The following is a 17,170-nucleotide window of genomic DNA, read 5'->3' on the forward strand; positions in this document are numbered from 1 at the left end:
AAATGAATGTGTCCACTCTTAAATGAATGAGTCATTTTATGAAAACAGCCTTTTTTCCTATTTACAGATGTGCTGTTTACATGCTGTTCAGCATAAATAAAAAGCTTTCTGAATAAAGGAGCAGCTCTCGCCTCTCCGAGACTAGTCTCTTTTCATTCTTCCACAATGACAAAATTATTTTACAAATTTCTGAATCAGAATACTTTATTACTCCTTAGGGAAATTATGTGCTCATCTCCTCTTCATTAACCTTCATAAAAAAAAAAGAAAAAAAAGAAAAAAACCCAAAACAAAACCATAAAAAAGAAAAAAAGAAAAAAAAAAAAAAGCGTCTTTGGTTTAAAGTATGTATTCTTAAACCGGTTAAGTGCACAGCACATACACTCATCCACTAACAACAGATACCCCATTGCTGACACTACTTACTAAACGATACTTGAAAGTGTTTCCTTATTTCTGAAGATGCCACAAACATGATTAAAGGCATAAGACCGTACAAACACCGCCATCATGCAGTGGGGGAAAGCATTTTTCAATTCCCTGGTGAATTTATACGTTTTCTCAGTTAAATCTACTTGAGTTTGTTCTGCTTGACCCTCAAAAAGGGGGGAATATTATTTCTTAGTGCGTACTATAATTGATAGTTGCAAAAACCATATTAACAAGAGCTGTACATATTTCATTGTCATATTCAGGAAGAAATGCTAAATGATGTTAAGCCAGTTGCCATTAGTTTAAGAACAGCCACACAGCAGCTTAGTTACCTGCAGATCTTTAGGAGCATGGACCCTTGCAGTTCCAGACCTGGCCCTGAGGGGAATGCTCCTGATCACACAACTGGGACCAGGGGAGTCCACTTCAATGTCCACACGGGCACTGTACTCATCAGCTGGACCTAGTTCTCCTAAAAAGGATAACAACACACACTTACCTTTAGTAGGAAACAACTTCTGTTTTATTATTTCTACTTCTACTACTCACTCTAAGAATATCATGGGTTAAGTGATTTGTTAAATATATTGCAAAAAAAAAAGCTTTAAGTATAATTATTGTGTCCAGACTGGTTACCAGAAGAAGCTGTATACTTCTGAGGGGCCTTGAAATGAACCCAGACCATGAAGCTTTCTGGATTCTGGAAAACAAGTTTCATTTATTATGATACATCATTAGGTGGACTTTAGGTCAGACAGGATCTCTCAAACTGAAATAACCATGTTGAAATGCTCTGCTTGAATACCACAAGTGTTTAAGCAAGCCTTTGAGTAACTGTGACACAAACACGTGCAGCCGTGAAATATTTTAAATGGCGGACTCTGACAAGGATTCTAATCATTTTGGCAACTCAAACCTCTCCATAGTTGGCATGCATCACATGATTCATCACAGAAGGAGAGGAAACGGGGGTCATGTGTCCAGTCGGCTGTGTTCCCTCAGATGTCATGGTAACAGGGTGCTTGGAAAAGGTGAAGCATCTCCATGCTGTGGCATTCTGTTGGAATAAAGTTTAGAATGTAAACCACTCAGATACGTTTCATTATACCAACTGTGTTTCTGCTGAACAAAGCAATGCAAGAACTGGTTGTTATTAGTTATCTATGCTCCAGTGCAGACACTGTCTTTTTATAATATAGAAACATTCTCTGGCTTTTGCTTGATCATTAGCTTTGATGTGATATTAACTTTAGATTACGTTATTTTGTGTTTTAACCCATCATTTGAACCTCGACCCTCTGGTTTGATTCTTTACACAAATACATCATCTTGAAACTGGACAGCTACCAAGCATGGTCATTGCAAAACTACTATGGATCAGCACGTGTGTTTTTGAGTGATTTAAAAAGATACATAATCATTTTTATAGTGTCATTATAGTACAGTGACTTACTGCACTGATGACCAGTCGGATGGGTACTGTGGCATGTGTCCTGTTGAGCAATTTCAGAGGAAGAGATTTAGCACCGCCTCCAGGCAGGTCTCCAAAATCCAAACAGCCAGATTTGCCCACTTCAACCTGAGAACCAAAATGAATTTGAGTCTAGTTAAATCCTGTGAAATGCATTTCATAACGAGTCACCAAAGAAGAGAAAAAAAGAAGAGTGTCTAAGAATATTAGCTCAGCTAATACTTTTAGCCTTTTTCTTCCCCTTGATTTTCATTTTCATGAATTTTCTTTTAACAAAACACTGGGGAACCTCACCTCCAGAGCAGGGTTCTCCGCTATGGCAACAAGCACCACCCTTTTAGCAAATATGTTAGCCCTGGCAGCCACCTCTGTCTCAGCAGATGCTGGCCAGGAGCTAACACTGAGGACACACTGGTAGACACCAGCATGGGGAGGTATGAACAACACCTTCTGCTCCTCAGTACTCTTTGGGCCAATGATTGTCTTGTTCTTCACCATCAGCCACTGGTAAGGCAAGCTGTCCACCTTTAGGGAAAGAATGAAGCACATGTAAAAAATAAAATAAAATACGGAGTCATGGCAACTCAAGAGATTAAAAAAGAAAAAGAAAAAAAAAAAAGAGATGGTGTACTTTAAATATCCTGTGACATATGATATTCACCTTTTCCCCATCAATGGCCAGACTATTAACGGTAATTGAAACTTGTTGCCATCTCTCAGACGGGTTGAAAAGGCTGAGGGAGGTCTGTGAGGCTATGCCTACACAGCAGGCATGAGAGAACCGCAACTCCTCTGGCACCACCACTTGGCCTGAAGATGACAGTGGAACAGTAATACATGACAGAGAAACACCAGTCCTCATTGCAGGAAAAGGCATATACTTATTACAAGTACAGACAATGAACTCTATGAAGTGCATTAATAGCCTCATCTAAAAAAAATATACAAATTAATTAATTTTAAAAAATTGAGTTATGCAAGTTTTTATAAATTCTAGAGTGTGTACTGATATTTCTTCTATTATTGATCACTGATAATGAAGCTAAAAAAACAAAAAAAAACAAACAACTGCTACCTCGCAGTTCTTCAAGACCGCTTGTCACCAGAGGATCTGCAGTATACTGACTGAAGGGTTTCCCCATCATTCCAATGTCCTGCTGGCTCTGATGTGGTCTGGGAAGGAGATGGGATCCAGCAGCACCAGAAATCCCCAGAGGACCAGATGTTGTGTGGATGTGTCTGACCGGTAGATCACTGTTTGGTATGCCTGTCAAAAAGGAGGAAGGACTATTTAAAGCTTATATTGTCTGGGTTTAACCGTCATGAAGTACCAACACCTCAGCATGTTTACTTAGGAAGTGAACGATGGCAGACCTGCTGAGGCAACGGTATAGAGACCGCTTTCTGTTGCTCCCACATAAGCAGCTGGATGTAGTGGAGCTTCAGGTCCCAGATACTGCTGACCCAGCTGAGAGTTGAAGAGAGCACGTCCAGTGAGGAGAGACTGCACATCTCCTTGGTGGGGAAGGTCAATCGTGCCAGGACACTGAGGCTTAAAGCTGGGGATGGGCACATAGTGAAGTCCGTCCGATGAAAAGGTTGGAGGCATACCGAGGCCTCTGGTGTACACTGACGATGAAACTGAGCTAGCAGTACCCCACTGCTGGGAGCTCTGAGGAGCTGTGGAGCTGCTAGTCTGTTGAATGTTCAGATTGCTACAATATCCTGAGTCCACTTTAGTGAGCTGCTTTACATTAGACTCAGAGAGGTGCTTGTGGTTCCTGCAGCTGGTGGAAATGTCACCGCTTCTGTTCCCAGGACAGTGGTAGTTACATTCACTCTGGCTGCGGGTGCAGCTCAAAGCAGAACCACTACGTGAGGGGTCTGGGCTTTTATGTGGCCGGGGTGGGAGTGGGTCTAGACTTCTGGAATGCTGTGTCTGCACCTGATCGAGGCTTTTGGAAAGGCCTGGAATCTCCATACAAGACTGTGCATCTGGATCCACAGGTGGGGTAGGACTGAATCTGATGATGGTGGTGCTCAGTGCCATGCTAGAATTATTCTGTTGAGCGCAAACAGCCCAGCACGGGGGGAAAAATAAAAAATAAAAAAAACATACACAAAAATTAAGATAAATACAGTACTACACTCTTTTCACCAAAAGCACAACCGGGAACAAAAATCTAAATGAATCATTTCATGTATTTAAGCTGGATCAAATTTTCAATGCTGTTACAACCCAAGTCAGGCACAGTTGACTTTTTCATGGTGTACCTTTGGTTTCTCGGGTGTAGGTACAACAGTGCCATCATTCAGTGAGATGTAGGTGAGTCTGCTGAGACTAGGGCTGGAGCAGTTACCCTGAGGAGAAAGGTCGTAACCAGGATGTCTGTTTGCCAGATGTCCGGCAGATGAAGGTGGTGACAACATACTGAGAAGGCAAGACAACATGGATAAAGTAACAAATGAATAATGGCTAGTAATAAAGACATCTATTAAGTGTCAGTAGTGATGAGTTTTGACTAAATAATAAAAAGATGAATGACATACAAGAGAACAGGGTAGACATTTGAAGACTTGAGCTAAATTTAAAATGAGGTCATGCTAACAGCATTACCAAACAACAACAAACATTAAAAGCATTCATTTTATAGAAACAATGTGTGACACAATACCCATCTGGACTGGGAACAGAGGTCTGACTTGGAGAGGAGTGGGTAAGAGGAGAAGTGGATGGTCTGAAGTTACACTGAGTCTCCTCCATACACTGCTCAGAAAAACCTTTTCGGCCAGAAGCAGAAAAAAAAAAAATCTTGTAAATATTCCAACTGCAGCAATCCTTACCAATAATCAACATTATGGTGGAGACCAATGTTTTTATGGTACCAAGTACATTAGTCATGTTTGTTTTTGTGGATTACACGCACCAGATGTAGGGTCTACAGAAGACTGAACATTTCCAACATGCTTCTCCAGTGGGGCCGAAGCAGCAGCGATATTCCTGGGTGGTGGTCTCTCACAATTTCTGGATGTGTCCACATGCTTCTGCGTCACGGGAGAGGAACCTTTATGACAAGGGAGGACTGACTGCCCTTTCATCCAGCCAGGGGAGGTTCTGGGCAAGCCAGGTGAAGCAGCAGAGCTTTTATTAGTTTTGTGTGGGGTTTTAGAAGGGCTACCGTTGGATGCTTGTATGTCCGCTTCTGCTGGCTTCATTCCACCTAATGAAGCACAGGTAGTGGCTGAGGAAGCAGCATGAGATAACACTGTGTCTGTAGGAGGTTTGTGTGTGGAAGAGCCCACAGATCTCCTGGCAGAGCTCAGTGACGGTTGAGGGATAGAGCTGGCAGGCGCTATCGTTGACTCTCTCCTGATGTCTTTCTCCATCCCCCATTTTTCAGGATGTCCTGCCTGAGGGTTCCTCTGAGAGCTGCTGAGATTGTTAGCCCAGCTGCTCAATTCAAGGGTGGTGTGAGCCCCCAAGGAATCACTGCTGCCAGAAACATCAACCCTTTTCAAGTATTTCTCCATATCAAAGCCACTCATCTCTCCTACACACGTGCTTCTCTGCAGTGTGTCTAGAATGCCACTCTGATCGGGCTCAGGGAGGATCTAGATGGAGACCAAAACAGTGTTTCAATGTTTCCATTTTCTTTTTTTAAGTTAAACACTGAAAAAACATGTTTAGAACCTTAACCATTCCTTAATCTGAACTACAAGTCATAGATATAACTAAGACCCTTAAACATATTGTTAAATAAACACTCAATGCTTACATGCAGAGCTGAGGTAGGTTCCTCAGTGCTGCTGCCAGCAGGTCCCGCTTTTGCAGACTCTGCACGATTCCTCGCCCTACTCTTCTTGGACAGCTCCATGATCATGGCAGCCAGCTGTGATGGGTCGTTACTGATGGATGCATCCGCAATGGCTGAAGCAATTGTACTGATACTAAGCATCAGTGGACTGCTGTTATTGTCAGGGAGCGCATAGCTCTGATTAGCCAAGTTTGAATCAGAACTGGGGCCATCACTGCTGTCTGGATGTGCAGCTCTAATGCCATTTTCCTAAAGAGGAAAGTGATTTTATGTCATAAAACTGTCCATGTAATCTTTAAAATATTCAAAATATCATTTAAAAAAAAAAAAAAAAAAAAAAAGGGGGGGGGGGGGGGGAATCTACATACCTCCTTTTTACAAGAGTCTACATCAGTGGTCCCTTTTGGTGACATCCTTTCACCTGGAGCTTCAAGAGTTTTATCTAGTTCCTCTGCAAGAAGATGAGTGTAAGCAGAGAAGCACAAAAATGAACAAAACACACAAAAGATTCTGTTCTATTCTATAAGCTTTTAAAATAATGCTCCAGCAACAGCGATGCTACAAACACACCTGGGTTGAGAGTTTTGTCTGCTTCACTGAGATCCATGGTGTCACTGGAAGGAGAGCCATCTCTATTTGACAACTCTGAAGGGTGAATCAAGGCAAATGGCTCCCTTTTTTCTGGAGAGGTAATGATGTAGCCAAAGGATGGCTAGAGGAACAAAAAACAAAAAAAAAAAAAAACAAAAAAAACAAAAAACAAAAACAGCTTTTTAATAATTTCACACTTTTTGCAATTTCTTCTCTTCCTATCAGAATTTGTTCAAACAAACAAAAAACTCTTTGGCAGCTGCATCTGTCCTGCCATGCCCACCTTTATGCAGTCTTAGTAGTCACCCAACTTTGTTGAGTTGGAGAAAAGAACAATTTTAAATTTCAAAGTAGCTTTTACTGACCCTTTTAACTAAATCACTGGAGCTTCCCAAACAGCCGAGAGCTTCAGAACGCTGTCCAAAAAACTGCCCAAAAGAAAGTCGCAGATAGCTTTCATCTCCTTGCAAAAATTCTGATGAGACCTGGGAGGCCCTCATTAGGACGTGGCTGTTGAAGGGCAATTTCCAGGACGAGTCGCTGTGAAAGGTGCCGTTGCTGCTGGCTGGTTCGATCTGTTCCTCCTGAATGATACATTACACCACCAGAGACCATTCTTTACACCAAAACACAGGGTTCATACACATTTTTCAGGGTCAAATTCAAGCACTTTTTAACCCTTGGATGCACAACCTACCAATACCTACACTCTTCCACGAGTGGGGTCAAAAATGACCCCAAATAAAATCAGTGCATTTTGCTATAAACTCAGCTGTTATTCTTCAAAATCTTTAAAACGAAGAGTTGTAACATTCTCATATTTGAGGTATTCCTCATAAAACATGTTTGTGACATGAGGCCCTTTGCATTTTTGTAGCGGAAAGCTGCCATGTGGTTTGTTTTCAGTCGGTAGGCTCTGGTCCTCTTGTCATCAAAGTGCAAGACGGGCGAATATCTTCAAATCTTTGAATTGACATAGTGGCCTTGTAGTGGTTATGCAGAGGACTCCCAAAAAGCACACCGACTGGTACGTCCCCGTTCTTCTCACTTCCTGCAAGAATGGTCAATCAAATGAAGGCCAGGAGCTTATGTTTGATTACATTTTTCCCCACTCTTTTCCCCTTTCTGTGGCTACTCTTCGTGTCCATGTTTGTGCATGTCAGCACTTCTTCTGTTATATTATCAGACATGAACATCTTCCATGCATCTATTGGGGAGACAGTACTAAACCCAGGTGCAAGCCCTGGCCGTCTAATTCAGAATATTGTGGCTAGAGCAGTAAGAGGGGCTCATTCAGTTAGATATCCATTTCCTCTTCAGAGGACTCTTAAGAGGACTCCTCTGTGTCCGACTGGCCTTGTTCAGTGGGGGGGGACAATAGTCTGGGTCCTCTATATCTGAGATGTCAGATTCTGAGTCAATGCCTCCGATGGGCTCTTCATGCCATCCGTCCTGAATCATTTGTAGGGCAAGGTCCACAGGGATCCTAGCTGGCCTCATAGCAGCCATGGTACTTTAGATATTTAAAAATAAAAATAAAAAAAAACATCAGAAAGTACAATGTTTGAAATGCACAGAAAACTATAAACAGGGCTGCGCATAAATGGTCCGCAGGTGCGCATTCGCTGTCAAAATAAAAGACCAGATAAGAAGTTGGAACGCGCGTTTACATACATAAAATGTTCTGGAGGAGGACAGACATTTGTTCAGAACTCGGAAAGATGTCGGAAAAGCAAGCTCCGTAAGCAATTACTTTGGTGTTCCTCCACCGCAAAAGAAGTGCATATTCTCAGAATTTCTGGGAATACTTTTATTTTGACAGCGAATGCGCACCTGCAGACCACTTATGTGCAGCCCTGACTACAAATCATGTATGTTACTGTGTAAAAATTAATTCCTGATTCATCAGAAGTATAAGTGGGACAGTCAGAGTTGTTAAGAATGAAAGTTTCATAGAAGACTCCATAGGAACTGCCTGGGGTCATTTTTGACCCACTTGTGGAAGAGTGGGGTAGTGATACAAAAACTGCATTTTTTTTTTTTTAAATTAATGAAAAAATAAATAAAAATGTAAATGGCCTCATTTTACAAACATATTTTATGAGGAATACCTGGAATATGAATATATTACAACTTTTCATTTTAAAGATTTTGAAGAAAAACAACCCGTGGAGTCATTTTTGACCCCACGTGTGCGTCTAAGGGTTAAGCACATTCAAGGTGAATTTTCAAGCTTTTCCAGCACATTACCAAAAAAGAAGAAAGCATGTTTCACTTTGCATCACCTCAGTAAGACCTTGTAAAAATTTTAACAAATCATCTTAGGTCGACTTAAATGTCTTTTGTCCCCCTTTTGTTAAAAGAGAAAAATGCAGCACACAAAAATAGTGAAAGAGGAAACGGTTGCCTTACATGCATATAGTGCACAAACTCAAAAATCACATTCCTCTTAAAAATTAAGATGTGCAAATGTGAACAAATCAACTTGTTAGAGATCTTCATCTTCACTGTAAATAAACAACAACCCAGAAAACAAGAAAACTGCACCAAACACCACAAACACCAACAAATTAATGTCTTCTCATCAGATATTGAAGCTTCTTTCCTGTGTGACATAAAAAAAAATAGGAGACAGATGTTTGTTTGTTTTTTTGTTCTTTTTAACTAGTTAAGCACCCACGCCCAGAAAAATGGTAAATTGCCTGTATTTGTATAGTGCTTTACTAGTCCCTAAGAGCCCCAAAGTGCTTTACACGTTCAGTCATCCACCCATTCACGCACCCATTCACACACTGGTGATGGCAAGCTACATTGTAGCCACAGCCACCCTGGGGCGCACTGACAGAGGCGAGGCTGCCGGACACTGGCGCCACCGGGCCCTCTGACCACCACCAGTAGGCAACGGGTGAAATGTCTTGCCCAAGGACACAACGACAGAGACTGTCCAAGCCGGGACTCGAATCGGCAACCTTCCAATTACAAGGCTAACTCGTGAGCCACGATCGCCCAGTGGGGACATTTCATTTTCGAGCAGGAAGCTCCCCCTTTTTGTTATACCCTTTAGATCAGGGGTCGGCAACCTACGGCTCTGGAGCCATTCCAAAATGTCTTGTGACAATCTCATTGGCTTAGGGAGTGATGATGTCATAGGGAGATCTTAAGAATCTTAGGTCCTTTGATGAGTTTCCTTATGTAGGGGTGAGAAACAGCAAGTTTTAGTTCGTTTTAGCAGCATCTGTGTTTGCAGCCTACAAACGTTCACCACAGAAACAAAATCATCGTATTGAAACTCCAACATGTTTCCAAGAAAAAAGAACAACCAATTCAAAAAGATTACGCCGCCTCTCCTTCCTGGCGTGGCCGGCCAATTTCCCCAAATGGCGTGTCATCCTTCCAAAGGGCGTTAGAGGAGAGTAGGAATGAAAACTACCTTCTCCAGAAAAAAATGCAACAAATTGAAGAAGAGAAACTTCAACTGGAGAACAAGTGTAGACGAATGGAAGCCCAAAGTAAAGAGCTGGAAGACAGACAACAGCGCCAGCCGGACATAAAAATTATTAATGAGGGCTGGGGAATCAAGTTTGCTCAAACCCGAGAGCAGATTGTGCACCTCATTAAAGAAAACAGGCAAAAGAGTGCAGAACTAAAAGAAATGACCAACCAGCTCCAAGACAAGAAAACGATGACTGATAAGATACAATGGGATCTCCAATACATGGAGCGAAGCAATCAGCTCCTCCAAAGACAGCTCCATGAAGCTGTGGAAGAAAAGAAAGAATTCCTCCAACAGAAGGAAGAGCATGACAAAAAGCAAAGAGACATGCAGCACAAACTGAAGAGCATGCAGGAAAAATACCGAATGCTGAAAGAAAGCCTGGATGAAACACTGCGCCAAAATAAAGACCTTCTACAACAGAAAGAGCAACAACAAGAAAGACTGAAAGAAGGAAAGCGTATCGTCCAAGACTTTGAGTCTAAAAATCTAAAACTGCAAGAGTTTTGTAATCAGCTGGAGGATAAAGCAACTAAAGTGGAAGAAGAAAAGGACAAACTGGAGAAACGCTGCTCACAGATGCAGCAAAGGATCAAGCAAAATGCGAGAAACAACTCAGAGCTTGTTAAGGTGATTTTGGTGGAATATAATAACTTGAAGCGTGAAAACACTCAAATGCAGGCACAAAAAGAACAACAAGACAAAATACATGAAGACCTGCAGCTCACGCTCCAAGAAATCCAGAAAAGAAACGAGCAGTTAGAAGACAAGCACAAAGAAGTGCAACAGAGAAATGCAGACATGCACAAGGACAAGCTGATACAGGAGGCAACATCCAAACAACTCCAAGACAAGCTTGAAGAACAACAAGCAACATTAGAAGAGGTGGAACAAAGATGTGAGAGACTTGAAAAGCAAAACACAGAAACAATTGATGAGTTGAGAAATCTCATCCTGGAGAAAAAAAAGCGCTCGTGGAAAAGTGCCTGAAAAAAAAGAAAAAATGGTTCCACTTGTTCCGGAGGAGAGACGCTACTGCTTCCTCACCTGATGTAGCCTCGTCTTGCTCCACCTCTGTTAACCCCCCCCAACCAGTCCCGGCAGTTGACTGTCCCCTCCTGAGCCTGGTTCTGCCGGAGGTTTCTGCCCGTTTAAAGGCAGTTTTTCCTCCCCACTGTCGCCAAGTGCTTGCTCAGAGGGGATTGTTGGGGTTTTCTCTCCTCTACCTTGTTTCTTCATTTACTTGCTTGTTTAACTTTTTTTTCAACTTATCTAAATAAACCATTTGAATTTATCCTTTGAGTATTTTTCATCTAATCTTTACAGAATTTTTCCAAAACATTTTCAAACATTCAGATCTGTCTTTTATTTTCTTCTTGAAACCTCATAACAGTGCAGCAGAAACTTCAAGTTACCTGCCAATACCTTCTTTTATTGTATGGCGGCAGCAAACCGCTCTAAATAATATGCCAGCAAAAACTCTGGTGAGGCAGTGATATGTACCTGCATGAACTGGTGCTCCTTTTCAAATTCTTCTTGATCCTTCACTATCTTGTCCATAGCGTCACCTGCAAGAAAAGGAAACATAATCCAAAAACTCAATCAATGTATATTACATACAAATGAAACAGTGTAGTATATAAATCTAATATTATAATAGAGTTGTGGACCATACTTGCAGGAACAAAATCCTCTGTCTCAAACTGGGCAGCACTCTCTGAGGCCTTTCCGGCAATCTCTTTTTCAAAGGACGAGTAATATGCCAGGTCTGTCACCCACTGCCCCTCTTCATTCTGATACACTACATTATGAGTGGCACTGGCACCTGAGGGGAGCAGCAGTGTTGTTAACATGTTACATCAGTCTCAGATTTTTTACATCATAATTGAGCCTCGGTATTTATTCAAGAATAACAACCACCTACCTCGTTGAAATTCCTGCTCTAGGTTGTCTGGGCAATGGTTCCAGCCATCATCTGAATCATCCTGCTCCCGGTGGAAGCTCTGGGAGAAATACTTAGCTTCCAGGGATGTGGAGAGGGGATTGTTGTCATCCTCGCTGGTACTGTCTGAAACTTCAGCAGCAGTAACATCACCACAGGGTCCTCCTCTTAAGCCCAAGGAGGGCCTGGCACCATCAAGCTCATCTATTCCATCATCATCGTCATTCTTGTCATCACAATCTGGAACCAGCACCTGAGGCATAGGTATTGAAAAAAAATGTATTGTATGTAATTTTATTTCAAAATGTGTTAAAGTTGCAGGGTTATAAATATATAAATGCTCAAAAATAGGACTAGCACAGTTGGCTTTAAACAGGCACTCAGGTCTACAAGAGATTTTCACCCCCTAACCTCCATTTACCTGGGAGAGGTGGAAGCTCCCTTGGGTTCCTTGAAGGTGAGACACAGTAAGGTTTGTTGAATCTTGAGGTCTTCTCAGTGCAGCTCCACTCCTCAGGTAGACAGAGTCCAACAGTCTGTCAACTGCAGGCCCAGAGTCTGTGCTCTCCATGGCATCCTGACATTCAGAATTACAAAAAACATGAGCAAATATAGCCTTTAAAGCTCATTACAACTACTGGTACCTCCAACGTTTTGATTGATTACCAAATCATTCCATTTAGTGTGAAGCACTATCTGTTATGTGTACGGAAAAAACAATATTTAAATGTCATAAGTGAAGTAAAAATACAGGATTCATAACAGCAATTTAATGTTCTTGAGAATCAGATGACACATAACTTTTTGAATACCCGAGCATCCTGAGCATGAGCTCAAACCAAACACTGAATGAAAGCTCTGTTGAATATTGTTATTTCAGTTGTTGGAGTTACCCATCTTTTGATTATTAAATCACCTAAAATTTACTGTTAGGTTTCCTTATGTTCTACTTTTGTTACTTTTTCCTAAAATAGAAGCCAAATACAAACTGGTCCCATGATATTGCAATATTAATACTGTTACTCCAATTACCAAACAAGTACATTTTAATAAATAACATCCTTGCTTTGTCAGTACTTGACATATAGTGTCAAGTACTCAAGGAGAAAGCACCAACAATTCAGTTCAACAATAAGATAAAATGTGCAAAACACTATTACAGTGGTAACAGCATAGTATGCACAATATATAATAAGTATAGCCATGCATGACTGAAATGACCACGAGCTGGTCAACTGCAGTTACATATAGCACTTGTACTTACCAGTGCCTCCTGTCTGTCCAGGGCCTTGCTCCAGCTGACATGAGAAAGCCTCTGAGATGCCCCAGAGATCCCCAGAGAGGAGCTGGTCTCTCCTGTTCCAACAGGACCCACACGGTCACCCATCTGAAAATAAAAAAGTAACATTTTTACTTAAAATTAAAGCAAAAAGACAAAAAACAAACACACACAGTCAAGGCCGAGTTATATTTTCCATCTATCAGGGGTCCAAACGGTGAAACACTTAATTGTAAACTTCATGAACAAATGAATGTGGGGTTTTTTTTTTGGTCATAGCTTTTGCAAAGGCTTTTATGGTCAATCAAAAAGGTAAGACTTACATTTGGCATTGATAAATAGATTTCACAACTTCTACAACAAAAAGAAAAATATTGGTGTTTACCACTACTACCCCAATGCTTCCTAATAGATGCACCTATGGTATCAATTTGAAAATCCTAGGTGCCTTTCAGAAAACTTGATCTCTAACCTTGAGGTCAAGGTCAGTGGGATTCAGTGAGATTTCTAGTAGACACACCTATGGTATCAATTTGAAAGTCCAACATAGCCTCGTTATCGAGTCATCTTATTCACAAGAGTTTCAGAAAACTTGACCTCTGATCTTGAGGTCACCCTGATGGGGTGACACTAATACCCCATCAACCTTTTATAGCTAAGGAGTAATAACTATCACAAGCTTAATTCAATTAACCTGTTGTTTTCAGAAAGCCAGGTTCATAAAGATCTGTATAAGGGAATCATTCTTAACACTATATGAATTTGAAATCAAGCAATCAAGATATGTTTTAAGTGTTAACTTTCACTTTTACTTCAAGGACAACTAAAAAAAAGAAAACACAAACATTTAGGAATGACAGAAATTTTTAAGGGCTTAAACATTTCATGTCTTAAAACCACAGTCATGTTAACCATGACATAGAAATAATTATTTGCCACCAACTACCGAGTACAGAGCCCATTCGTACCTTTGTATGTCTGGGAAGGCTGATTCTTCCATGTACTGGAAGACCGTTCAGATTATCGTCCTCATCTTCACCAACAGCACTGCTACCCACAATCCCCAACCCACGCAGGGCATCGTAGGTGGTCTGGACATTAGTTGCTGCTGGAAGAGGCATGGTCGACACTCCTCCATCGTTTCCACTTTCTTCACTGCCACTGCTCCCATCCCCACCTCCTCCATCTCCTGATGTTACACAGCACCAAACAAAAAACTGTGGGTTATACAAGACGCTCGGGAAATTTGTTTCTCATTTTCACATAATCTACTGCTGGTTTAACGATATGACGGGATTGTGGTATGACAGTTTTGTCACTACTACTACTACAGACACACACAGCAAACATTAAAGATGGGTGTTATACCTGTGACAGGAGGGTTGATGACTTGACCTTCAGCGGATCGCCTGTGTCCAATCCCAGATGAGGATGCACCACCCCGACCACTGGAAGCCTCATCCTCAGAACTGCCTCCTTCTAGACCTGGCCTGAAAGTGGGACGGTTGCTTTGTCCAACCTGTCGATTCACACAGAGAAAAACACATGCAATAAGTAAAACAATATTGAGAATGCAGTTCACTTTGATTGAAAATAAAACAGTGGATCTACTGGTGACCAAAACATGTAAATGTAAAAATATCCGATAATATTTCTTTTTGTATTTCTGACCAGCTGTCTGGATGTGCTTGGCAGCAGCCGAGTCCTGGCAGCATCACTGCTCCTTCTTGCAGATTCCAGCTCATCCTCTGTGTCCTCATCACTGGCTGGACAGGAGTCCATACCTGTGGCAGCCAGGCGCACATCGGGCATCTGGAAATCCTCCTGATTTTTTTTTTTTTTTTTAAATTGAGAGAAAGTAAAACATACAGCTTTTAATATCTGGCCCAAATATGATTAAGAAAAGTACAAGCAAACCAAAAGTCAAGCAAACGAGGTTCTTGCTAAACCCTTATTTTTGGGGTCAGCTGTCTAAACTGACCTGTAGTTTCAAACACAAGTTACCATTCTCTGCCTGAGCTGAAATCAGTACACAGTCACAAAGCAATGTATCAACATGCTCACCTGATCAGACTGATCAAGGAATTGATCTCTGTACTGTTCAGGCTCTGTAGAACTTGGGTTGGACAGGACATCAGCAGCACCTGGCACTCCCTATGAAAGATATACTGTGTTAGCGAGAACTCTGAAACAAAGATTTTAGCTTGCATTCTTTTAAAAGTGGTGCTAGTAAAATGTATAAGTCAGTAAAGTCAGCAAAGTCAGCAAAGTAGAGCGGAAAGAGCCTTACAGTTGCAGGAATCTCCTGGCCCTCCACTCTGCCTCTCTGCATAGCAGGAGGGACCAGCTTATTGAAGTACAGCTCCAGCTCATCATCAGGCAGGTTGTTTACATCAATGTCATCATCTGGTGACCAAACACCAAGTATGTGTGTGACTGAATCACAAATATCACACCTGCTCGGTGTTAAATTCATCCAACTGAAATAGGAACGATGTACAAAGCGTGACTCTAAGGACTTAAAGGTCTGACTTACCTGTTAGGTCGCTATTCATACTATCCACAGACATGAGCTTCTCATTGGCCAGGAAGCTTGAGTTGCTGTCACTAAAATGGTCACTGCCCACTCCTTCCCTCAGTACCTGGTTGTTTTCAACTCTAGATGGTAAGGCCTGAACCTGTATGGACTGAACAACAGAGGAATGCAATGAAAGCAACTTTACAGAAATTTTGTTAGCAAATAAAAAAGGTGAGTTTGATTTAAAAAAAACTTGTAACAAAAATACTGCATTGTAGAAAGAGCTAGATATCAAGACATTCAAAAGTTTAGAAGAAGTGAAATGGTGGCTTTTAAACAGTGACTCAAACTCTGTATTTTTGCACATCACGACAGAAAATATAGAACACAGAAAATGAGTAGGGAAAGAAATAGTCCAAATCTTTGGACAGCAGTCTCATGACACATCATACAGATATAAATCAACAGGAAACTGATCAGCATGTATGGAAAGGTGGTACCTTTTTGTCTGTGACATCTTTATGTCCAAAATGAGCAAATGTCAGAAGCCCTGTTGACAGATCTGTTAGAAGAGACACAAAGTTCATCAGTAACACTTTCGTACAGGTGGATCAAATGAGCATGTACACATTGCCCCCCAAAAGCCTCAAGCAAACAAAAAACAAAACAACTTTAGGCAAACACTCTTACATAACAGATCAGTATGAAGCGGTTGATTTATAAGAACAAGCAACACTCAAGTTATTAACTACATTTAAGGGCCGTAACTCACGTGTACCATGGTTCTTTGCATTACCACAACAGCAACAGAAAGAACCATAGTACACATTCAAGTAGTACATAGCTCACTTTTAAATTGTGTGCTAAGTCTGAATGGAGAACGGAGTCACTTGAATAGACTGATGAAGCCAGAAATATTACTTAACGTGTGCCTGAAAAAGTCAATAGAGCCAGGGGCACAAGAATTTACCTGTTCCAAGTTCTGTGGGATGGCCACATACTGAGCCTGCCTGTGTAGTACCAAGGCCCAGCATGGAGCCTTGATTTCTGGATGCACTCTCATCCAGATTAATCTTCAAAAGCTTGTCTGAAAGACGATGGGCTGCAATGAAGTCATCTGCATTATCCCTGTAACAATGACAGGGATGTAAATAATTCAGAACTAGGGCTGCCACGATTAGTCGACTAGTCACGATTATGTCGACTATTAAAATCGTCGACGACTAATTTAATAGTCGACGCATCGTTTGAAGCTTTGTAAGATCACAAAGGACGCAGGAATGAGTACCGGTAGTAGGATTTAAGAGTGTAATAACGGACTGAAACAGAAGATGGCAGCACTGCATGTACAAGGATGCCAGCTGCCGTTAAACCCCGAAGAAGAAGAAGCTGTGTCCCAGAATTCATAGCGCAGCCCAGCGCAGTTGTCAACAATGGCGGCAGCTAGTTAGTTTTAACTTTACTCTTATTATTCTTTCTGGGGCACAAAATAAATGTTTAACATATTTTCAGGCTTGAATGTAGCTGTGTAAACCTCAAATATCTGCTCAGTTTATCAAGACACCACATATTTTCAAAAGCGCTCCGACGTTTTCGGAGACGTCTGTTACCCACTAGCTCGTTAGCTAG

General features: G+C 41.4%; 1 protein-coding gene across 2 annotated transcripts in view; it reads right to left on the minus strand.

The window, feature by feature from the left end:
* cep192 (centrosomal protein 192) overlaps positions 1-17,170 on the minus strand; it is a 33,592-nt gene that overhangs the window by 14,050 nt on the left and 2,372 nt on the right. For both annotated transcript variants that reach the window (XM_004560058.3, XM_004560059.2), the window contains exons 4-31: positions 16,512-16,669; positions 16,042-16,103; positions 15,560-15,710; positions 15,314-15,429; positions 15,088-15,177; positions 14,695-14,847; positions 14,392-14,542; positions 13,992-14,212; positions 13,009-13,131; positions 12,166-12,321; positions 11,727-11,997; positions 11,478-11,627; positions 11,306-11,370; positions 6,675-6,893; positions 6,289-6,430; positions 6,087-6,169; positions 5,680-5,967; positions 4,831-5,515; positions 4,579-4,684; positions 4,178-4,334; positions 3,278-3,965; positions 2,979-3,170; positions 2,565-2,713; positions 2,198-2,428; positions 1,886-2,011; positions 1,349-1,489; positions 1,069-1,132; positions 765-904 (exon numbers count right to left, since the gene is read on the minus strand). In XM_004560058.3, coding sequence (XP_004560115.1) covers positions 765-904; positions 1,069-1,132; positions 1,349-1,489; positions 1,886-2,011; positions 2,198-2,428; positions 2,565-2,713; positions 2,979-3,170; positions 3,278-3,965; positions 4,178-4,334; positions 4,579-4,684; positions 4,831-5,515; positions 5,680-5,967; positions 6,087-6,169; positions 6,289-6,430; positions 6,675-6,893; positions 11,306-11,370; positions 11,478-11,627; positions 11,727-11,997; positions 12,166-12,321; positions 13,009-13,131; positions 13,992-14,212; positions 14,392-14,542; positions 14,695-14,847; positions 15,088-15,177; positions 15,314-15,429; positions 15,560-15,710; positions 16,042-16,103; positions 16,512-16,669 — 5,278 coding nt within the window. The remainder of the gene's footprint in view (positions 1-764; positions 905-1,068; positions 1,133-1,348; positions 1,490-1,885; positions 2,012-2,197; positions 2,429-2,564; positions 2,714-2,978; positions 3,171-3,277; positions 3,966-4,177; positions 4,335-4,578; positions 4,685-4,830; positions 5,516-5,679; positions 5,968-6,086; positions 6,170-6,288; positions 6,431-6,674; positions 6,894-11,305; positions 11,371-11,477; positions 11,628-11,726; positions 11,998-12,165; positions 12,322-13,008; positions 13,132-13,991; positions 14,213-14,391; positions 14,543-14,694; positions 14,848-15,087; positions 15,178-15,313; positions 15,430-15,559; positions 15,711-16,041; positions 16,104-16,511; positions 16,670-17,170) is intronic.

This window comes from Maylandia zebra, linkage group LG11 (assembly GCF_041146795.1).
Source record: "Maylandia zebra isolate NMK-2024a linkage group LG11, Mzebra_GT3a, whole genome shotgun sequence".
Classification (NCBI taxonomy): domain Eukaryota; kingdom Metazoa; phylum Chordata; class Actinopteri; order Cichliformes; family Cichlidae; genus Maylandia; species Maylandia zebra.